This window comes from Simochromis diagramma, unplaced genomic scaffold, assembly GCF_900408965.1.
Source record: "Simochromis diagramma unplaced genomic scaffold, fSimDia1.1 OVJJ01000176.1, whole genome shotgun sequence".
Taxonomy (NCBI): Eukaryota; Metazoa; Chordata; class Actinopteri; order Cichliformes; family Cichlidae; genus Simochromis; species Simochromis diagramma.
In genome coordinates this window covers 7,647,879-7,671,692 of record NW_024386892.1, presented here as the reverse complement: position 1 = coordinate 7,671,692, position 23,814 = coordinate 7,647,879, and the positions used below count along the sequence as shown (strand labels likewise).

General features: G+C 45.8%; 1 protein-coding gene across 3 annotated transcripts in view; it reads right to left on the bottom strand.

The window, feature by feature from the left end:
* The window catches only part of kalrna (kalirin RhoGEF kinase a), a 152,010-nt gene that overhangs the window by 48,452 nt on the left and 79,744 nt on the right, over positions 1–23,814 (bottom strand). For all 3 annotated transcript variants that reach the window (XM_040034117.1, XM_040034118.1, XM_040034119.1), the window contains 15 exons: positions 22,558–22,672; positions 22,321–22,436; positions 16,730–16,852; positions 13,895–14,077; positions 13,690–13,811; positions 13,233–13,299; positions 13,045–13,154; positions 12,652–12,721; positions 11,588–11,677; positions 10,476–10,568; positions 10,228–10,339; positions 9,961–10,151; positions 9,747–9,848; positions 9,519–9,667; positions 8,426–8,528 (listed from right to left, as the gene is read on the bottom strand). In XM_040034117.1, the coding sequence (XP_039890051.1) occupies positions 8,426–8,528; positions 9,519–9,667; positions 9,747–9,848; positions 9,961–10,151; positions 10,228–10,339; positions 10,476–10,568; positions 11,588–11,677; positions 12,652–12,721; positions 13,045–13,154; positions 13,233–13,299; positions 13,690–13,811; positions 13,895–14,077; positions 16,730–16,852; positions 22,321–22,436; positions 22,558–22,672 (1,746 nt within the window). The remainder of the gene's footprint in view (positions 1–8,425; positions 8,529–9,518; positions 9,668–9,746; positions 9,849–9,960; positions 10,152–10,227; positions 10,340–10,475; positions 10,569–11,587; positions 11,678–12,651; positions 12,722–13,044; positions 13,155–13,232; positions 13,300–13,689; positions 13,812–13,894; positions 14,078–16,729; positions 16,853–22,320; positions 22,437–22,557; positions 22,673–23,814) is intronic.

The window sequence follows — 23,814 nt, the reverse complement described above, 5'->3', positions numbered from 1 at the left end:
AGACACAGTTTAAACAAACACACATTAGACACCCACTCAAATCACCCTTGAAATCTCCAACTGTCCAAGGTGGTGTTGTGGAAGCAGAACCGCATCACTGAAACCAGCAGGACCAGTCAACCATTGTACTGGCAGCTGTAAACAAACAGGAAAATCAGCCTGAAACGTTTTTGTCCCCGTCCCGGCTCCCACACGCGGTCGTCATATTTCCAAAAAAGAAAGGAAAAATGTTTTGATGCATTTCTTTGGCTTTCGTTGCTGTGCTGAACCATGAAACCAAAGTTCATACCAAACCTCGCCTGTTATTTACTGTTCCAGCACTGTGCAGTGAGGACACAACATCAGCGTGACCGAGTGTGGCAGCGCACTGAGTCAGGACGTTAAAATAGTCATTTCTTCCCTCTCTAAACAGCAGTTTAGCACAGATGTAGTTAAGAAGTTAAATAAGGGACTGAGCCCACGAGTGTGTTTACACTGTTTATTCTGAGCCACTGGTCTGCACACAATCAGTCTGGACGCTCACTTTTTTATTTATCCTGTCTCTACGTAGCAGCTAATGGTCCATTTCCTCCCCGTCAGCCTGCTGCACAAACACTCACACACCCTGTTTAACCATTAATCTCCCTCCTTACACATATTCGCTTCTGCAGTGAACCTTTACAACACTAAGTGAAAGTGAGCAGGACCCTCTGAACCTGCTCATACAATCGCCTACACATTCAAGCTGCAGGACTTGCAGGACGCAGCGTGTCCACACTACAATAATGAAGGAAGAACAGACGAGGTGAATCCTTAAATCCTCAAGAAGACGTTTTTCACAAGCTGGAAAAGTCGTCGCTGCAGAAGTGCCCCTCTCCATAGAGCCCCGTGTTAAACTGTCAGAACTGTAACTGATCCATGTGGACACTACTAATGAGATGATAACAATATTAGCAACAGAAGAAGAAGAACTGTTATTGATGTAGGCCAGTTTATCGACAGACACACACACACAGCTAGCCGGAGTCAGTGATCTAGTCCTCTCAGGTATTTAAGCAGTCAGCTAATAAAAGCTTCAGTGACATCACTGTGGCTTTGTCCATCATTTATATACAGTCTGTAGCATTAACGCTCCCCACAGCAGCTTTTTCCACCTGCATCACAAACATGCAGGTGGGGAAAAAACACCAAAACCAGCTCTGCACACAGAAAATGACCCTAACCAGTCTGCACTGTAACTGCATCCTGACTCAGACGGTGCAAAGTTAACAAACACTTGAGCAGAAGCTGCCAGAGCTGCTCTCAGGCACAGGGTGACAGCGCAGCAGCAGGATGATCACAGTGTTCACTCTGACCAGGACAATGACCTCGTCCAGCTCCTTGTACTCACTCTGCTGCTGTCTTTGAAGAGTTTAAAGTTCATCCACTTTGGCATGTCGACCTCTGCTCGTGCGTCTCCCTCTGACTCTGTCGCTCTCGCCGTCTTCAACAACTCCCTCACTTGTGTCTGTGAACACGCCCTCTCTCTCTCTCTCTCTCTCGCTCTCTAGACAGCCATAGCTTTGTGTTTGATGGGAATGCCACTCAGCTTGGGTGTGCGTCTGTGTGTGTGTGTCTGTGTGTGTGTGTGTGTGTGTGTCACTGCATTCACATTTCTCCACTTCCTGTAATCTAGTGAAGCAGTAAAATAGTCAGTTGCAGGACTTGTAGTGTGTGTGTGTGTGTGTGTGTGTGTGTGTGTGTGTGTGTGCCCGTGCGTGCGTGTGTGTGTGTGTGTGTGTGTGGGGAGTGGTTAGAGAGCACATGCAGATGAGTGTGTGACACCACAGTCATATGATCAGCAGATGGCTGCTGTGAGGCTTCGGTCTGACAGTGAATGCATTCGATTCATGAGAACACGTGTAAACAGTTGCTGGTGAGGAAGGACGTCCTCACCAAGTGATCTGGTCCAACTTTTATAGACATTTTATACATTTACAATCTTATATTTTGATTATATATTAAAATAGTCCAGAAGCATTTCAAGACGTGTCTAGAAGGACTTTGATAGTACCAGTGAGTGTCTTCATGGACTGGTGCAGTCATGCTGGGACAGGAAGGGGCATTCCCAAACACTTCTCCCAAAGCTGGGAGCATCACATTGTCTGAACTGGATTGTAAGAGTTGCTTTCAGCGGAGCATAGTGCTGGTGTGCTTTAGATCACTGCATCTGAGAGCTGGTATGGAAATCTTGGATGCAGCTGCTCAGCCACAGAGACCCAGTCCATGGAGCTCTCTGCACACCGCCCTCAAGCTTCTCTGAAGCTTGGAGGTTACGAGTCTGCAGAAGGTCAGATCTCTGAGCACTATGCACCTCAGCGCCCACTGACCATGATTTTACGCAGCCAATCACTTTGTGGTTGAAATGGTGTCATTCTCAGTCCAGTCCACTTTGTTATAATACCAGTTACAGTTAACTGTGGAGTATTTAGTAGAGTTGTTGCACAGGTTGCATCCTGGCTCGGTACCACACTGGCATTCACTGAGCTCCTGAGAGCGACCCGTGTAATTGTGAAGTGTAACTTTACTTGTGGCACTCCAGACACTGGAGATCAATAACCGTGCTAGCAGCTATGCAGTGAGCTGTATGCTAGTATGCCTCCATGCTCACTATTGTCTCCACTACTATTGTCACTGTTATTATTAAGGGGCCCATCCAACTGTTGTTTGGGTCTTCATGCAGCGTACATGGATCAAAGACAGGAGGAGGATTCTGCTCTGAGGGGTTTGTGTCGTAGGCACTGATTGTTTCACTGCCAAGGCGTACACTTCCTATGATAACCCAGCCCAGGTCAAATCTCCCGGCATCAGGCGGTCGAGAGGGTTGTTGTTCTGTCAGTGGATTTTATGTATGCTGATATATTCATCTCTGCATGTGCAGACTGCGAGGAAGCATTACTGCGCCTGGCTTAGAAATGAGAACCATGTTCAATTAAAGTAAAAGTTCAGGATAAAAACGTATCTTCACTGCTCTGACAGCGGAGCAGTGAAGACCAAGTCATCAACCGCTGGAACAATGCTTTAAATAACTAAACCACAGTGACTCACTATATCAAAGCAACATCACAGAACGACTCCAGAGACTGACTTGTATACCACGATGTTAGAGATGACCTCGCTCAAACTAGATACATGTAACTCAGATAACCAAGTTAAAATGAATAAAATGACCGTTTCACAACTAAATCGATGTAAGAAAGAAATCAGAATCAAAAATATGGATAAAAAGGAAAAAAATAATCATGACTATTGTTTGCAAACCTACAATTTCCAACCTTAGATTTGTGACACTGACAGTTTGTCAGAACTAAACGACGCAGCCATTTGCGATACTTACAAGAGGCTGCTTAGACCCATGAGAAGTGCCTTTTAAATGAGCCATAGAAGAAGAAACCCAAGCTTACCACAGGAAGTTAAAAACTACTGTCATGATGCCCATCACATCAAACTGGTGAGGCTGTGTTTAACCAACAAAGACAGCATGGCTGTGTTAAACTGTGGTTTGGGCTGCCTTTGTCTTCATTTAAAACAAAGAGCATAAATATGACAGAGCAATCCCTTACAGGCTTCCATACATGATGAGGGAGTGACAGACCCATGGTGTAGGTGTCACAGGAACAATAAGGAGCCAAGCTGTCCTAAGAGAACCCTGACAGGCCCCCTCCACCTCAGTTAATCTGTCAGTGTGAACATACGTGCCAGTTTGTTGTTATGTGTTTAAACAAATCTGGTGGCAAAAGGAAAGTTTGAAGCCTAATCTTAAAGCAGAGATCGTGTCCGTGTCCCAAAGCGTCAGCTGTTTCCACACAGGTCTGAAAGCTGGAGGCTCTGCTACTCTAGGAACCACAAATACATCGACAGCGTGAGAGCGAGGTGCTCTGTTGTGGTAATATGAGGTCTTTAAGATAACACGGCCCTGATCATTCAAGACAATGGACAAGTCCGATTTAAATCCTTTCCAGATTCAACAGGGAGCCAGAGATAGAAGCCGATACAGGAGAAATAGGCTCTCTCTTTAGTCCCTTTCAGTACTGTTATATACTTTTATGGAATTTTTCTAGCACTTTACAACCCTGAGCAGCCTGTGCTTGGGCGAGGCTTTCACGTGTCCTGTACCCACACTGATAATGGGTCCCATTCATCAAAAAAAATTGCATAAAAAGCTTAATATCTCAAAAAGTATGAAAGTTATCAGCACCAAAAGATATAGCTGGCGTTAGCAGAATGAGCAGAACAGCTTAAAGTTTGAATGGAGAAAATCGGATGAAAACTGAGGGAGTAGTGAAGCAGCAAAGAAACGGAGCATCTAGAATAAGGTAACGAGAAACAGGAACACAACAGTGTGATTGGCTCACGGCAGCAGTGACTCAACTCTTCACTACACCTGAAGTTAAATCTCCTATAAAAGATGCTGACGTCATTTTAAGATTGTAATAACAGACTTTCCGGTTTTTATTGAATATTATCCCGTTTGTGTCACTGCACTCTGAAATGAAAGCACAGCACAAATAAACACCTGCAGTTAAAAAAGAAACTACGGAATAAATTGAGATTTCATTTTAGACCAAAACGTATTCTAACCTTTGACTCATCAGTAGCACCTTTGGCAGATATAACAGCTGAACACAGCCGAGGCTTCTGTCTACAACAGACATCAGATCTTCTCCCACATCTGTAGCAGAAGTTCCCATAAACATGGACCTCGTAGGCTGCGAGCCTACAAGGCTGCTTTCACTCTTCTGTCCAGTTCAAACCAGCTCGATGGGGTTTCAGTCTGGAGGCTGTGCTGGACACTCCGTGTTTGCAAGCTCACCATCTTGTTCTTGTTCCTGAGGTGGTTCTGGCACAGCTTGGACTGATGGTTTGGGTCATTATCTTGCTGTAGGATGAACCCCCGACCAACTGGGTGCATACCAGAGGGTGCTGCATGGTGCTTCATGGTGCTGTGGTAGCTGTTTAGGTTCAGTCACTGACCCTGGATCAGCAAACAGCCCCAGACCATCACCCTTCCTCCTCCATGTTTGAAGTTGATGCCACACACTGTGGAACCGTCCTTTCACCTTCTTGACGGTGTACAAAGATCCTGCACGATGAACGAAAGATTTCAAGTTTTGATTCATCAGTCCATAAAACCTTCTTCCAGTCTTCAGTAGTCCAGTGTGGCTGTCTTAACAAGCCTCTTTGTTTTATTCTGGCGTCTGGCTTTCTTGCTGCAGCTCGTCCTGTCAAACCTGCAGCTCGAAGTCTTCACAGCTGAAACTTTCTCACTACGACCACTATGAAGCTGCTTGAAGCTGTTGTCCTGTGAGCCGCCGTCACACAGCTGTTAACTCTCAGAAACTTGTATGTAAGTGCAAAGCCTGATCAGCTTATTTGCCAAAATCAATTAACTTAAAAATGTCTGTGACAGTTTGCTGAAGTGTTTACAGACTGCACACAGCCGCCTGCTGCCAACGATCAGTCAGGTTTGAGGCGTACATGAGAGTGAAAATCCAATACCACACGGTAGAGTTTACAACCCTCTACATAGGGCAGTGTTTCCCAACCTTTTAGAGCCACAGCACATAGAAAATTCACACATCACCAAACAAAAATGTCCCAAAAAGCAAACTGAGAGTTGGTCCCTGCGCAGCAGGCAAAGCGGGATTGGCTCAGTTTGTCCCCAGTTACCTTTTTCCCTTCTTCTGACCACTACTCATGCTGGGCCTTCATCTGGGTTGGAGCTTTCTCCAGGACTGGGTCAGACTGACTACTTTATCTTTTCAAATATTTATCTATTGCTCTTACGTGCTGCTGTCTATGACTATTATGTAATTTCTTCTGTGTCGTCTTCTGTTTTACTGGCAGTTGGCAACCATTTAATTAGAGCAGGTAGTTGTACTGCCCTCTAGTGGAAGAGAATGTAATTGTTCAGCCCGTTACTCACGCTGGTCGCTTAAACCAGCGGTCTCCCAACCTTTTTTGCGCCACGGACCGGTTTATGCCCGACAATATTTTCACGGACCGGCCTTTAAGGTGTCGCGGATAAATACAACAAAATAAAACTAGTACCGGTACCGAAAAAAAGAAGATTTATTCATAACACACGTGAAAAGACCCAGGAAAACCGAGTTAACGATAAAAACGATAACAAAATAACGCTGAAAACCGATAAAAACCCTGAAAACCAGACATTTCACCCCTGAGCCTTGACTCTCGCGGCCCGGTACTAAACAACTCACGGACCGGTACCGGTCCGAGGCCCGGGGGTTGGGGACCGCTGGCTTAAAGCACTAATCAGGTGGAACCAGATAATCTTCCACGGGACACCTGATCATTTGTCACGGCACACCTATGTGCCGTGGCCCAGTGGTTGGGAAACACTGACATAGAGCGCCATATCTGTTTGGAAATGGCACAATTTTGATTTTGGTCAGCAGGCGGCAGAAACTGTGCTGAGTAATGAACAGACTCGTGCTAGGGACACTACTTGCTTACAGCCGTTCACTTGCATGCTCCTCCTTGCATCATTGACTGAATATTTAAAAAACTGCAAAAACAGTTCCCAAAGAAAAACGCAGCCTGAGTGACAGATTGTAAGAAGCTTTCTAATGAATTCTGTCACATTTTACATATTGACTATGAAGTAATGAGATTTGATTTGAGAACATTTTAGTGCTTCAGACTGCTGATGGAGAAGTTTGAGAGAACCAATGAGTACACATTAAGAACGACTGCTGTACTGAACAAACATGTCTGCTCAGATCATTGATTTAATACAGTTGTCTCCAAGATACACAAGGGATTGATGCACTTGTATGATAATAAATCCCTGCGGGTCAGCAGAGCCATGGGAACACAACAAACGATTACAGCATCAGCCTGGACACACGAGCAAAAAAACAATGTTTCATTGTGCTTCTGGGGAAAATACTCGTCCAGCAACTACAATCATGAACTGCAAGAAAAGACAAACAGCTCTAAGCAAAGGACTTTAGCATGAAAACTCACAGCACTGTCCCTATTTTACCACCAAATTACAAAACAGCTCAATGTAAAGACTCAGGAACCAGAAATAAAGACATGTGACTCTCACGGTTGAAGCTGTGAAATAAATCAGAGCAAACTGCAGGACAAAAGCTTTTTTACTTCTGAGGTTTGGTTTTTTGGACAACAGCAGAGGAGGCTCCAAAAATAGGCAAGCTGGAGTTTTCTAAATCCTAGAAACAATAAACCAGAGCAGAGCAACAACACGCCCACACTCAGAAAGGACTGGAAAAACTCATTCTGTTTTCATTGGACAGAAAGAGGTGGGGTCCACACACATGTAAAAAACACATGCAGGGTCAGAGTGTAGCTGCCTGTGGGATTTATGGCGTATACATGCACAGTGTGGACGCATGTTTCAGACAAACAGAGTCTGGTGTGATTCTGTGTGTGCTGCTGACATTTAGAGACGTGCCAGCATGTAGGCGTGAGGGCTGCATTGTGAAAAGGACACACCATGTAACTCTACAGCAGGAGGCCATGACTGACATCTGTGTCAGGTTTTCCATGTGTGTGTGTGTGTGTGTGTGTAGCAGTGTGAACATATGTGATAGAACTGGTCAAATCCAAGCAGCTGACAAACAGCCAAGACAAGAATCGCACCAAACTCATGTCTACGTTTATGCCCTTTTGATTGTTTGCTCATATTCACTGAGCTTCCTCATATAAGGAGCTCATCCTCGTGATGAAGTAAACATTTTTTAAAAAGGAAAAAATAAAACAAACCGCCTAAAAAGCTCTCAAGATGGAGAACTCGTAGCAGAGGAAAGGCTCAAGAGGCCAAAGTTGTTTCTGGCAGTGAACGTGTACGAACAAAACCTCCACCTGCGACTGACACAGACGGAAATGAGACTTTCTCATCTATCTGTGCAGTTGACCATGTGATCCTGTGCTTAATTATCGCTGACAAACATAAAACTGAGCTGCAGTGAATGTGATGTCATCAGTGCACAGAGTGACAACAGTTTGGAGCCAAGTGTCCGTCCTCAGTCTGAGTGTTTGTGTCTATGGCTCCGAGTAACTGGACAAGTTAAACATAAGAATGTGAAAAACAGCGATAAGATAAGACCTGGATTCTGCACCTTCATACAGTTAAAGCAGCAACACAAAAGGTCTTACTTTGATGTCAGAGGCTGCCTGGTAGGAGTCCGTGCAGGTGCCTGCACACAGCCTGAAAAGGGCTTTCACAACTGATTGTTTTTCTGGCAGCATTGTTGATGACTTCTCATTCACATGTGTGAACTGCACACACACTCCAAAGAGTGAGCATGCCCAGCCCCTGCTGCTGCTCATTTAAGCTGCACAGGAAACCCTGTAGCGCTGATACAGCTGTGGGTCGTCAGCTCGTCAGTATCAGATGCTCAGCGACGGTGTTTCCTACCTTGTCGCTGTCTACAGTGTTCTGGGATGTCCTGGATGCAATTGAGATGGTGTCTGGTTGGCTGCTGCCGTCTCCCTGACTGTCTCCGTCTTCACCTCCCTCCCTGCAGAAACACACAGCACAACCAGGATGAATGTGAAAGGTCTTACTGACGAGGCTAACAATCATTTTTTACACATTTCATATCATTCCATGTCCTCTGTATGTCCTTTTGGTTCGATTCCCGTTCCACCCAGCAGAAACGGCTAAGCTAGCTCTACTCATGTGATGCACATGTGATGTCACAGAATGGGTTGCTGTTAAGTTACAGGACTTTATGTCTGTGGCACACTTTAAAATAACTGCTGTTTATCTGAAACCTGTAATTGGATCAAGACAACGACATGAATACAAACATTGGTCTTCATTCATCGTGTAAATTAGAACCCATTCACTTCCTCCTGCTTATCCAGTTAAGGGTCAGGGGGCCTGGAGCCTCTCTCAGCTTCCACAGGGCAAGAGGCGAGGCACACCTACGCCCAGTTTACGGCCTAACCCCACTAACTGCATGTGTGTGGACTGCAGGTACAAGCCGGAGTACGCCCACACAAACCCACGATATTCTTGCTGTGAGGCTAACACTAAGTCATCGCGCTCAATGGTTAAAATAAACGCTGCTTATTTCTCTATTTTTCAGCAGCTTCAGTCTTCCACATATCTGTGACGGTAATAACAGGACATTCCTACCGCTCCCTTTGTGCCCACGCTTGTGTTTCTGTCACAGTGAATCCACGGTAAATGGTAAATGGCCTGTATTTGTAAAGTGCTTTACACAACCAGTCATCCACCCATTCACACACACATTCACACACTGGTGAGGGCAGCTACATTGCAGCCACAGCCACCCTGGGGCGCACTGACAGAGGCGAGGCTGCCGAACACTGGCGCCACCGGGCCCTCTGACCACCACCAGTAGGCAACGGGTGAAGTGTCTTGCCCAAGGACACAACGACCGAGACTGTCCGAGCCGGGGCTCGAACCGGCAACCTTCATCCATCAATCTGTGTGCTACTGTGTGCTGCAGTAATCCCAGCAAAAGTATGTGTTTCTTCACCTTTTAGCATTATTCCTGGGTTTGGTCAGTGCTGGTGTTTTAGGCAGGTGAAGCGGCTCCTTAAGCGCCCCCTTCAGGTGAGTCATCCTCTCCTGGATCACCTCCCTGATGTTCTTAATCCAGTCTTGTTTAGCTTCCATACTGGATGCCTGGAGAAGTCACAGCTTTAATATCCCAGCTGATGAAAGCAGAGAGCCCAGACTTTCGTTTACATTTAATTTCACGTACTTTCAGCACAGTTTTATTATCAGAGGATGGGGTTCTTCCAGCCCACACAGCAAATTTACAAGGGTCGCCCTCAATGTGCTCAGTCACCCCCAACTCTGACGTCTGCGGGAAGAGTAAGGGAGGGGGTACAGTTAAAGCAACAACGGCTATTTCTACATGTATGTGGACACAAACACAGCGAGAACATCAGTTGTGGCTGAAACCACCTGCTCACCAGTAGTCTGTTCTTGTACTGGTACTTGGTTCTGCCAGCTGAGTCTTTGATCTCTTTGCTAAAGACCAAAGAGAACTCAAACAGGAAGAGGTGCCGGTCCCTACCCTTCCTGATGAGCGAGCGTGGATCCCAAACCTGAAAACTGTCCTGCAGGATCAGCTCACCCTGCACCTCCAGGTTCTCCTCAAAGCCTACAGAAGAGCCAAGCATGAACAACCATGTTTCACATCGGTGCTAGGAGGAAGTGCGGCGAGGACGGTCTCTTACCCTCTAACATGGCGAGATGCATGGCGTCGTTTGCTCTCTTAGGAACGCTGAGCATCACCTCCAAACCGTCTTTGATCTCTCCCTTTCCCTCCTCGCAGCAGGACAATAACTCCTGCAGGAGGACAGGACGAGATGTTAAAACTGATGAAAGGGGATCTGATCTATAAATATTTGGTCCATGTAAACCACACGTTCTACGAGTTCCCACTCAGCGCGTGGGCGGATTCACCCACACTGGTTCTGTTCACCTTTAGCAGTAGTTGGTACTTGGTGATCCTCTGGACCGGTTTGATGAGGTAGGAGGAGATTGAGTTAGCCAGTCCTCGTCTCTGCTGAATCTCCTGCACACAGCAGAAATGTGTATATTAAATGTCCAACGCTTGTAAACGTCAGTGCAACAGCACCATCTGCTGACAGAAGAGCAATTACACAATGTTTGTGCGTACAGGGAGAAATCACAGCATGCCACTGAGTCTATTTGTCTTCCACATGTGCTCGACAAATGAACCCGGCACGCTGAGTGTAACACAGCGAGTGTGTGTTGATCCAATCAGCTTCTTTAGTATAAAAAGTAACAGCATCAGGTACACTGAAGGAGCTTTTAATGTGGTTAAAAAAACGTGACCATACTTTGATTCCCAAAAAAGAGGACAATTGGCCCAGTCATGAAAAACTTGTAGCTCAGGCAGTAGAGCAGGTCATCTACTGATCGGAAGGTTGGTGGTTCGATTCCTGGCTTCCCCTAGCCTGCATGCCAAATATCCTTGGGCAAGATACTAGATAGTAACTTGCCCAAATTGCTATCCAATGCAGTATGGGTGTGAATGGGTGTGAATGGGTGAATGCACAAGTTGAGTGCTCAGAAGAGTAAAAAAGCGCTATATAAGACCCATTTACCATAACATATTTAAACGATGCCTCCTCGGTGCGGTTCATGAAATAAAAACATGTCACTCAGGCTTTTACAACAAGTGCAAAAAGAGGACGATTGGTCGCCCGAGTTTAAAGGAGCCCAGAACGTGCCAGCTAATGCTGTAAAAATGCTAAACAACTGAGAAATTTGACTCGTTCTTAGAAAAGTACATCCTCATCTATAAAGTGAAGCTTCCTCCTCTTCATCAGAGTGTTTGTGAGCTGCAGTCAGCTGCTCTATGTTTTCACAAGCTGTTCAGTAACTAACTCAGCAAGTGTCCTGCTTCGAAGCCACTTTAATATATCAAACATGAGACAGATGTTAGCTTCACAAACATGGAGATACAGATGTAACATGATTTTATATTTTTTCCCAGAACAATCAAATGTCAATCAAAAGAAAACGACAGGCGGGGACAATAAGCGTCGATGGTGCTGTGATACTCACATCAAAGAAGGTGCCTGCGTGCTCCAGGATCAGCTGGCTGGAGTCTGGTTTGTTCTTGCAGTAATCCACATATATGTGGAACTTATCAGCCTGGAAAAGGAGAGGAGGCAGCTTTACGCCAGGTCAGCTCAGTGGGCGACCGTGTGACACGTGGCCACGGTGCAGGTTTGACTCACACCTGCAGTCCTTTGTCTTTCCCCCTCTCTCCCCACTTTCCTGTCTTTCATCACTGCTCAACCATCCAACAGCCGCATAAAAATGCCCCAAAATAACCGTGATAGAATAAAACAGCTGATACTGTGTGTGCACACTTTGCCGATGAAGGTTAAACAGATAAGAAGCATGACTGCAGGACAGTGTTTCATGCATTCACTGAGATCCTGTCTTTTGTCTTTGCTCTGCTTTAATGGCTTCTTAAATGGCTGTTTTAGACTTTTGTGTTGCCGTGTGGGCGCTGCTGACCTTCAGCTGCACCGAGCAGCAGAGCTGTAACATAAAAACCTCTCCACTGCAGCCACTCTGTGCTTTGGATGCTGCATTTTAAATATTTTTCTTGCTTGTTCTGTTCCTGGTGAGCTGCAGAGTCACAGCTCCATCATTTCTTCACTGTGTGCCAGTTTAGGATCTGAGCCGTTCCTGTGAAGATGGAGGTGCCTGTAACTGCCCAGCACGACCTCGAGCACAGTCATTTGCTCACACTGTGATCAATCCTAGCAGTGCTTCATGTGAACAGACCGAAGCCTCACTGTGGACTGAGAAGCAGTCCTACGGGCTCGTCACCTACCAGAACAGATACGCTAACTCGCTGACCACAGCGCCATCTTGTGATTTGTTGCAGTATTACACAAGAATACAGCCTCCTTTCAACTTTGATGTCACAGCTGTCCTTCCTTCATATTCTGCTGACAGCTTTCAGGAGGTTTATTTAAGAGAAGAGGAAGTTTAGGGGCTAACCTGCTCTTTGAATGTAGTCCCAGCCTAAAATAACACTTACAATGTCGTCACTAGGAGCTACTTATGATACTCGAAAGCTTTCTGAACGGTGTTTCCACTGTGACTCTCACCCAGGTGACAAAGCAGTGACCCACGTCCTCTGGAAGCTGCTCATAGTTTACCAGCTCCTTTAGGAAAATACTGCAAAGACACAAACAAACAGACTGTATATTTCTACTGTAAATCACTCAAGACTTTAAAGTAACACAGACATTGTTCAGAATGGTGATATGTGAAACCTCCAGATGCTGTGAATGAGTTTAAAGCGTTGCTGCTTAATGAACTATTACGTGGGTTTGTGCAGGGACCACAAAGAGATGAGACACAAATGAGTTTGTCGTGGACAGCTGGGGGGGTGTGGCCCATGCATGAACACACACAGTATATTAACAGGGTTCAGAGCTCAACTGAACACACACACAGACAGCACATTCAGCTGCAGACCTAATCTAAACGTCACTCACTTGCTGTGGAAGTCATATATCTCCTGCATGTTACCAAATATGATGTGCTCTTTGTTAGCAATGCCAGGTGGGATCTCCTCTACACCGTTGGTCATCTCCCACAGGTACGTCTGACGGGCACACAGAGCAGTCAGCCACACAGCACAAACGTACTAATGTCCACAAACAAACTCGTTCGTTGTTCTCACCTCTAAACACTCCTGAAGGTCTCTGACGTAGGTCTTCTCTGTCTGCAAGAGCTCTGCCATGATGAACCTGAGACAGGAAAAGACTTGAGACTAAAACGCAACCAAAGACTGATCCTCAGAAACACGTGAAGGCAAAACGACTGAAAGCAGCACAGCTGTAAGGATGCATTCATGTGACGTCAGTGTGCAGACTTTGGTTTAGCTAACGTGTGACGGTTCCACAGACAGCAGCCACTCTAACAGAAGACAGCTGAAGTCACTGCAGTAATACCCCCACCGAATCTGAAGACAACAGTGTGTATGTATCATAACTTTGTGTTGTTTTCACACCCGTGACCTGTACAGGAGCAGAGGCGACCTCGTCTGTGGAGTGGATGTGAGTGGCTGCGATCGAACGAGGTGAACTACTGTAGTGACGCATGATGATGACTCGGTCCTCCTTTCTTTCCAAACTCACTCTTTCTTCCTGGCAGACTTCCTCTTCTCCTCGTTGACCTCATGGTTGGGGTCACGCAGTTTGACCTCCGGGTCATCTGTCAGGCTAGCAGGGATGGTGTCCAGTTCCAGGTCTTTGTTGTCCTGCACAGAGAACATCATTTCTGCCAGTAATCAGAAGATGTTTCTGGGACTGCACTGGCACAAGTGTGTGTTGCTGTTTTCACCTCAGAGCTCATTCCCAGGCTCCTCTCCAGGCTCTCCTGGTATTTGCCCATCCGTGCAGAGAAGTCACGGTACCTGCGGTCCACCGTGCTCACCCAGCGCTTCAGCTCCAGCACGTGGGCATGCCCCTTCTCCACCAGACTGTCTGCCAGCTGGATCAGCAGCTTCACCTTCTCCTTGGTTTGCTGCAGGATGTTGTCAGACACACAAATTACAGAAGCTGAGGAGTCACTGATGTTCAGCATCCCTACGTGGCCCTTTGTGAAACACACTAATACCTTGTGGGACATTTGTAAGTACATCTTTGAATATCTCGTATCTGTTGTCAGGTCCCACTCTGTGTGGGCTCATTATGACTGCATATACATCCTTCTGCACAAAGATGAAACCAGTGGATGTAGCTGCTTCTCTTCTGTCACGCTGGAGATGATTCACTGCAGGTGTTCACGTCTATCTGTGGATTGTCTGCATTTATCAGTAACTCCAGTTTTAGCAAATTTACACTGGCTCCCTGTAAAATATCAAGTTTAAGATTGAAAGTTTTAAATAATATGGCGCCCTGTTATTTAAATGAACTCCTCAGCATGTCTGACCCCAAAAGAGCACTGAGATGCTCTTAGCACAACCAGGTCTGGACTGAAGCACAGAGGAGCTCGGGCAGCAGCAGCCAGACTCTGGAAGAATCTGCCAGAGGAGACTCGTACGTCAGACTCGGTTCAGTCTTTTAAATCGCGTCTTAAACTCACTTTTTGACCCTGGCTGACCCTGAGTACCATCAGGCCTGTTTGATGTTTTTCTTGTTAATTCACTGTCGTTTTATTTATCTAAATTTGTTCCTCTATTGTTTTCTGTTGTTTTAACTGATTGTGAAGCACTTTGGTCGACTCTGTTGTTCTTCAATGTGCTCTACAAACACATTTTGAGTTGAACTGTAACATTTTCCCATGTTTGACCAGGAAATCCTGCTCAGAGTGTTTCGTTTTATTAGAAGCAGTTAACAGTCTACTCATCCTCTAATATTACTATTAATCACTATTTTCACTATATTCAGATTCTTTCCTGATTTTGCACTCTTTACATGTTGAGGATTGATTATAATCATCCCTCAACTGCTTGAAACCTGTGAGGTGTCGATGACCCAGCACCACCTCACCGCTCTGCTGTCAGACTCCCACGTGTAAAAGTGGAAAATTACAAAAGAATTGATGCAAACCAAAACTTTAAGCCTAGTAAAGTCAAAAGTTTGAGCATGCCTTCTCCTTTAATGGTTTTTCTTTATTTTCATGATTATTTACATTGTAGATTCTCATTGAAGGCAATGAACACACACATGGAATTATGCAGTAAACAAAAAGTGAGAAATAACATGATTCATACTTTAGATGCTTCCTAACAGCCCCTTTGCTTTGATTCCTGCTTCGCTCACTCTTGGCCTTCTCTCCATGAGCTGCATGAGGTCGTCACCTCAAATGGTTTCCAACAGTCTTGAAGGAGTTCAGAGATGCTGAGCACTTGTTGGTCCTTTGCCTTCACTCTGCGCTCCATCTCATCCCAAACCATCTCCACTGGGTGTAGGTCAGGTGACAGTGCAGGACTCCATCACTCTCCTTCTTGGTCAAACAGCTCTCACACAGCCTGGAGGTGTTTGGGGTCATTGTGCTGCCCTGACATGTGGCTGCAGGATGCTGTGGTAGCCGTGCTGGTTCAGTCTGCCTTTAGTTTGGAATAAATCTCCAACAGTGTCACCAGCAAAGCCCCCCCCCCCCACCATCACACCTCCTCCTCCATGCTTCACAGAGGGAACCATGCACGTAGAGACCATCGTTCACCTTTTCTGTGTTGCACAAAGACACGGCAGGTGGAACCAAACATCTCCAATTTGGACTCATCAGACCAAAGCACAGATGGTCTAAAGTCCATTCGTTGTGTTTCTTGACCCAAACAAATCTCTGCTTGTTGCTTTTCCTCAGTCGTGGTCTCTCAGCAGCTGTTTGACCATAAAGGCCTGATCCACACAGTCTCCTCTGAACATGCAGAGATGTGTCTGCTACTGGAGCTCTGTGTGGCATCCATCTGGACTCTGATCTGAGCTGCTGCTAACTTGTGATTTCTGAGGCTGGTGACTGGGATGAACGTATCCTCAGCAGCAGAGGGACTCCTGGTCTTCCTTTCCTGGGGCGTCCTCATGTCAGACAGTTTCATCGTAGTCTTGATGGTTTTTACGACTGCACTTCAAAGTTTTAGCAGTTTTCCGACTGACTGACCTTCAGTTCTTAAAGCAATGATGGGCTGTTGTTTCTCTTTACTCAGCTGATTGGTTCTCGCCGTAATATGAATTCTAACAGTTGTCAAACAGGCCTGTCAGCTGTGCACCAACCTGACTGCTGCACAACACAACTGATGGTCCCAACGTCATTAAGAAGGCAACAAACCCCACCATGAACCCTGACAGGCTCACCTGTGAGGTGAAACCTGAGAGAAGGTTTGCAGCGCTGTCAACAAAGAAAGGGTGGAATCTAAAATATGAGACTTTAGAGATTTTTACAGAGCTTTGCTACATAATTCTATAAATCTGCTTCATATATTTGATGTCTTCAGTTTGTATCTACGATGCAGAAAGTAGTAAAAACAAAGAAAAACCATTAAAGGAGAAGGCGTGTCCAAACGTTTGACTGGTAGTGAAGTTCAAATACAAATCAGAGTGTGTAGGGTGAACATCCGTCTGTTCTCACACACACACACACACACACACACACACACACACACACACTCACACACACACACTCACACACACACACACACACACACACACACACACACACACACACAGGACATACTTTGGCACAAAGTCTGAAGTGATGGTAGTCATTGAGAAGCTGCTGTGTTTCCTCGCTGCTGTCACCGGGTGACGTGTGCGTGGCCAGGTAAACCTCACCTGTCTCTTGGATCCAATCCAGTGCCTGCACACAACAACACAAAAACACCACACATAGAGTTGATCCTGCCCCTTTGTGTTAACTGTGCCTCTCATTCCTGGTGCCAGAGGATTGTTGGAAAAGGTGATCACGAGGGCAGTGGGCCGATGTCCATGATGCCATTAATGGACATAGAAGCAGCTGAGTGGGCCGAGGAGTGACACAGCGCAACGTATGGTGACCTCTTGACCTCGTGGTCAAGAGGTCAAGAGAGGGAGTGTGGAGATCAGGGAAATATTTTACAGCTACTATTCATAACCATTATTACCATTACATTAATTATCATTTCATTAAAGCATTTATTCAGTAGATTACACATGTTCTTAGTTATGATTATTACACCTATCACAGAGAGCTTCTGTCTGGTAAAAGGCCAGAAGCGTCAACGGGCGGGGTGAGGCCGAGTGCATTTTGAGGTCGAGACACACACACACAAACAGTAGTTGGACTCATGTTTAGGTAAGAGTTCAAATATTCAAATAATAGTTTGCAAAAGCTTGTAGCTGCAAAATGATGTCTGCATAAGGGACAGTTTGCTCCAGGAGATAAGCGAGAGTTAGAAGATTAATAGGAAGCACCTGGCCTCGAGACGGAGAAGATGTCCTTTTAAATGTGTCAAAAGTCGTCAACAGAACATTTGTGGTTTTGAAACTTATGCATGTGTTGTATCTGCTTTGACGCATGAGGGGGCGTCATAAAAGTAAACCCTGATGTTATAAAAACAACTGCTTGTGTATCATTGGGCGGAGATCGATGCTGTCGGTGTGCAGTGTTCATCTCCCCACGCGTGTGTTCATTACAAATCGTTGTTTGACCGACTCTCCTGGACCAATTGTTGTTTTTGTGCTCACCCTCAATATTTGAACCCGCAACAGTGGTAACACTTTATACTAACCAGTATTAAAAAGCTGAACGTTCATGAAACAGGCTGCTGTTTAACAGTCAACGATCTTTATAAACCATTAGCAACATTTTAATTTATCTTTGTTGTTTTTGTGAAATCAAAATATTTGACATGCACAAGGTTTCCTTTAGCTTCTATCTTGTGATGCAGTATTGAGTCTCACACCACACTGTAGTGCTGAAAACAAACAAACAAACAAACTTTACCCAAATCCTGATCTGCTCCTACAGCTAACCATGGTGCCCAAACCTGACAGCCAAGGTAAGCTAAAGAACGACAACGTGAGAGAAACAGGACACAAACTGTGATCTCCTGCTTTTTAGGACTTTCCACCACTGCCACCCTCAACATAGACACCAATGCAAAACCTCCTAGAACCACCAGAGGGCGTCGATCCTCCACAACAGCAGTAACAGCAAACAGGTTACTTCGTGTCACAATTTTGAACAAAGCTTTGACCGATGATTTAGATCAGGAAACTATACACCAGCTACCTCATAACTGATTATAGAAGAACATCATTTGGATAATGATGCATTAGTTATGCTGAAATACAGGAGGTATAAAAAACAGACTCGATGTTATTGCATTTTGAAACTCACAGTTTCAGCTACAACAACACAAGTTGTGATAGGACAGTAAAACACAGCGTCCACAGCACCAGGCTGCAGCAGACATTCAGCCATTCATTTAATTTTCTTAAACTCAACGAGGATAAAACTGAAATCCTCCACCAAATCCAACCTGCTCCACAGTTTCCCTTCTCCTCGGGTTCAGAGCCTTGGTGTCATCAGACCGTTCACTATGCTTTAAATGTCACATCAATAATCTCACTGTTCTATTTCCATCTACGTAACATTAACAGATTACGTCCTTTTCTTTCCACCCAGCATCCATTCTTGTCCACAGTCTCGTCCATAGTCTCCCGCATTGACTGTTGTAATTCCCTCTTGCATGGTCTCCCCCATAAACCCCTCCATCAGCTTCAACGGGTTCAAGACTGTGCTGCTGACATGATCAGCAGAACCCCTCCTACCAGCACATCACTCCTGTCCTTCAGGAACTTCACTGGCTCCCAGAGAAAATCTGGATAATATACAAACTTCTTCTGCTCACCTTCAAGGCCTTCATAACCTCGCTCCTGCTCACCTCTCTGCTGCAGGCTGTGGAAGTCTCTGCCCCACATATAAGAAACACTGGTTCCAGTTTAAATCTCTGCTCATCTGTTCAAATCTGCATTTTCGCTGTGAACTTATCGTTTATTTTATCTTCTGCTTTTTGTTTTTCATTGTTCTATTATGTGTTTTACTGTGAAGTGTCCTTGGATGTCTTGAAAGGTGCTTTTAAATAAAATAAATGCATTATTATCCTCTCCCGTCCACACTGCTCTGGACTGTCTGCAGCTGTTCGGTGCGTCTGACTCTGCTGCACACTTCCTGCTTTATTTGCTCACATCAGTTCTGGACTCTGTGTGCAGCTACGGCCCCTCACTGCTCTGCACAGCCAGCTACCTCACACCTCGGTATTCACCACTCATCCAACGTGTGAAACCTGCTGTGAGGACAATTAAAGTGTGGCCAGAGGGGACAGACGCAGTGCTCCAGGACAGATTTAAAAACACAGACTGGAATATGTTCACCCACACAGACCTGGACCAGTACGCCTCATCTGTACTGGATTACATCTCCAAAACCACAGACAGTGTCACCACCCAGAAACGGATCACCATGTACCCCAACCAGAAGCCTTGGATGAACCGGGATGTTCGTCTCCTCCTGAAGGCCCGCAACACCGCCTTTAGGTCAGGAGATGCACACGCCTACAGCACAGCCAGGGCTAATCTAAAGAAGGGCATCAAAAAAGCCAAACACCATTACAAAAAGAAGGTAGAAGAACACTTCTCCAACTCCAACCCCCGATGCATGTGGCAAGGACTCCAGACCATCACAGACTACAGGACCACCAAACCCTCCCCCGCATCCTCTGATGTCTCCTTCCTCAACGAACTCAACAACTTTTATGCTCGTTTTGAGCGAGGGAACCCCACAACCACAACCAAAGCAGACATGACGCCAGACCACCAACCTCTGACTCTCTCCCCCACCGATGTAGGAGCAGTGCTGAGCAGGATCAATGTCCACAAGGCTGCAGGTCCTGATGGCATCCCCGGGTGTGTTCTCAGAGCGTGTTCTGGGGAGCTTGCAGGAGTGCTCACAGACATATTCAATCTGTCCTTGGCCCACGCTGTGGTACCGGCCTGCTTCAAATCCACCTCCATCGTCCCGATACCCAAAAACTCCAACCCATCTTGCCTCAATGACTTCCGCCCAGTAGCACTCACCCCCATCATCACTAAGTGCTTAGAGCAGCTGGTCCTAGCACACTTCAAATCCTGTCTCCCCCCCACCCTGGACCCCCACCAATTCGCATACCGCCAGAACAGGAGCACAGAGGATGCAGTCTCCATCGCACTGCACTCTGTCCTCTCACACCTGGACAACAACAACACCTACGCCAGAATGCTGTTTATAGACTTCAGTTCAGCATTCAATACAATCCACCCCTCACAACTCATCAGGAAACTGACAGACCTGGGCATCAGTTCCCACATCTGCAAATGGTTACTGGACTTCCTGACCAACCGCCCCCAACATGTCCGGCTGGATAACCGCTGCTCATCTACCATCACAATGAACACCGGTGTACCACAAGGCTGTGTGATGAGCCCTTTCCTCTACTCCCTCTTCACCCACGACTGCAGACCTGCTGATGGTTCCAACACCATCATTAAGTTTGCAGATGACACCACGGTGATTGGCCTCATCAGTGACAACGATGAGGCCGCCTACAGGGAGGAGGTGGATCGTCTGGCTGAGTGGTGCGACACAAACAACCTGCTGCTTAACACCGAGAAGACCAAGGAGCTCATCGTGGACTACAGGAGGAATGCTGACCCACATCCACCCATCCACATTAAGGGGACGGCTGTGGAGCGTGTGAGCAGCTTCAAGTTCCTGGGAGTCCACATCTCAGAGGATCTCACCTGGACGACCAACTGCTCCAAGCTGGTCAAGAAGGCTCACCAGCGCCTCTTCTTCTTGAGGACTCTGAGGAAGAACCACCTGTCCTCAGACATCCTGGTGAACTTCTATCGCTGCACCATCGAGAGCATCCTGACCAACTGTATAACAGTCTGGTACGGGAACTGCTCTGCCTCGGACCGGAAGGCGTTGCAGAGGGTCGTGAAAACTGCCCAGCGCATCGCCGGAGCACCACTTCCTGCCATAAAAGACATCTACAGGAAGCGGTGTCTGAAAAGGGCTGGGAAAATCATCAAAGACCCCAGTCACCCATCACATGGACTCTTCACCCTCCTGCCCTCTGGGAGGCGCTACAGGAGCCTCCGGACTAAGACCACCAGGTACCGGAACAGCTTCTTCCCCACAGCTGTCAGACTCCTGAACTCTGCCTCCTGACATCTGACCCACGTTAACTCATGGACTGAACATACACACACCCACAATGGACAACTGTACCCTCAAACACACAATAATAACATGGACTGAACCACCACTCACAACCACCAGCACTTTATATAGCCTCTGTAGAAACTATCTACACCTCTCACTTATCTTAACTGCACTACTGTATAGCTCTGTGTAAATAATCATTCTGTACATTCGATAATCTTTAATCCTACAACTGTTTACAACTTGCATAGTTCCCATTTCTGTATAGCTGTATATCTCAGATTCTGTAAAGTTACTTATTTCATATTCTGTATAGTTTTTCATATTTATATCCTGTTCATAGCCTGTACATAGCTTGTACTCACTACAGCCTGTACATACTTACAGAATATTCACAACATACTTCATACCGTGTACATTATAACATACCATAATAGACCCATTTCTGTAATATACTCACATATCTATATTATTGCTAATATATATTGTAATATATCTATATCACTAAAGCACTTCTGGATGGATGCAAACTGCATTTCGTTGCCCTGTACCTGTGCATGTGCAATGACAATAAAGTTGAATTCTATTCTATTCTATTCTACCTGCCCGCTGTAGCCCGTCTCAATGCCCAACACATCTTAACAATTACGTCTCAAACAGCCAAAATGTGTGCAAACAATAAGTGTTGCTAGGCAACGCGGACTATAGTGTTAGAATGACAACCCTGTACGGCTCGAAGTACAACTGGTTGTATGAGTTTGAAAACATCCAAAATTCCCAATATACAAACACATTTTTGAAAAAGTCATGAAATATGAAACGATGTGTTTGTAACAGCGTTGCATGAACTTAACTCAAACAGTGTTTATAGGTGCACTGCAAACTCTACTCATTCTGTGCAACGTTGTAATAATCACCCAGTGTTTACAGTATTAACCTTTGTCATTTTATTGTTTCATTACTGCAAATAACTATCAATGTGCTACTTATTAAAAAAGATTACTATAAAGCGTTACCCAGAGCTACGATGAGCCTCATGTCAAAGCTGAGCGTTCGTTCTTTGGACTTCACACACTCACCTGTTTGGCGCTGCGTTCAAACACCAGATACTGCTGACACTGGTCCAGCCGTCGTTTCTTTAATGTCCAGAAGTGAAGGACTCTGTTCTCTCTCTGCAGCAGCTCGTTCAGAATAGCTGTGCACACCAACACAGATCAGGGACAATAATCACAGAGTTCATCCCTAACTGCTACACAACCTTCCTAACTCGCCTATCATGGACATGGACACACACACGCTGCATCAGCAGCACTGACCTTTAACCTGTTGCTCAGGTCCCCTGGTGTGACCGGCAGCTCCAGGCATGCTCACATTGTTCCTGTGAATGTACTTCAGAAACACCTCTGCATTCCTCCGGGCCAGAGTGCACGCCTGTAACACACCAACATCAGTAAACATGCTGCTTGTCTGTGCAATGTCTATGCGTTTGCTAATAAGTGCTCAAAGCTGTCAGGGACATCCAGATGATCAGACCAGATAATGTCCCTGACACGCCCTTTCTGGGCAGGAACACCAGAAAACACCAAGATCCACAGAGGCTGGGTCTGAAACACCCGGTGTAAAGGTGCTGCTGAGACAGTCCAGCACCAATGTTCCCTCTAAGCTGCGCGCGTGCGCAATTGCGCACTGCTGGCACGTCTCTGCGCACAGAAAATCTGAGTAGCGCACAAAAAATAAATCTGACCTGAATTAAAATTGAAATTAAAACTTTAACAATTCTGTTCTGCAGTGTGAGTCAGTGACTGGCTGCTCCCGTATGGGATCAGAACGATGCCACCTTATCCCACAGTCCAGCCAATGATGCGATTCACATTGGTATATACGCAGCTGATCAACGTGGTTGCCAGGCTATGACAGCGTCCTTATGTGCCCACACCGGTGTTTTAGCGAGCAAAGCGGCTGATGTGGAGTGAAGCCACGTTAATGACAACGTGTACAACCATTGGAGATGTGAGCAGGACAGACGGAACAACTGACGGACAAAGTGTGGACTTTATACCAGTTTTTAAATTGTGTTGATCGCCCACGTAAAACCAGAGTTATGATAAAAATATCTGCAATGTTTGGTTTTCTTCCTGAATACTGTCGTTGTTTATACTTTATATAGAAACTGCGTTTTATAAGGAAAACGCTTGAAAGCCTGTGAGCTAAAACAACACCAAAAAAAACAAACGCTTTCCTATTGGTGGAAAAATGTACCACGTGGACCAATCAAAAAATGATATGGCAACATGGCATTTAGATGTTTAGGGAGGGGGGAGTTTTAGGAGGGACGGCGTGTTTGAGATGTGAGAGATTTGCCACGTTTAGCCTGTTTGGAGTCTAAAGTTAGTGTGTTGTCTTGTGTAGTTAGTGTGTAGTTAGTGTGTAGTGTAGTCAATAGTTGTGTTGTGTGTCAGAACAATGAGGCGACTGCTGAGTGTTACAGGTGTTACAGCAGTGACACATCTGCTGCTGTCAGGCCTGCAGGTATCAGGCTGTTGTTCTCCTTCATCTCATAGTGGACAGAAATT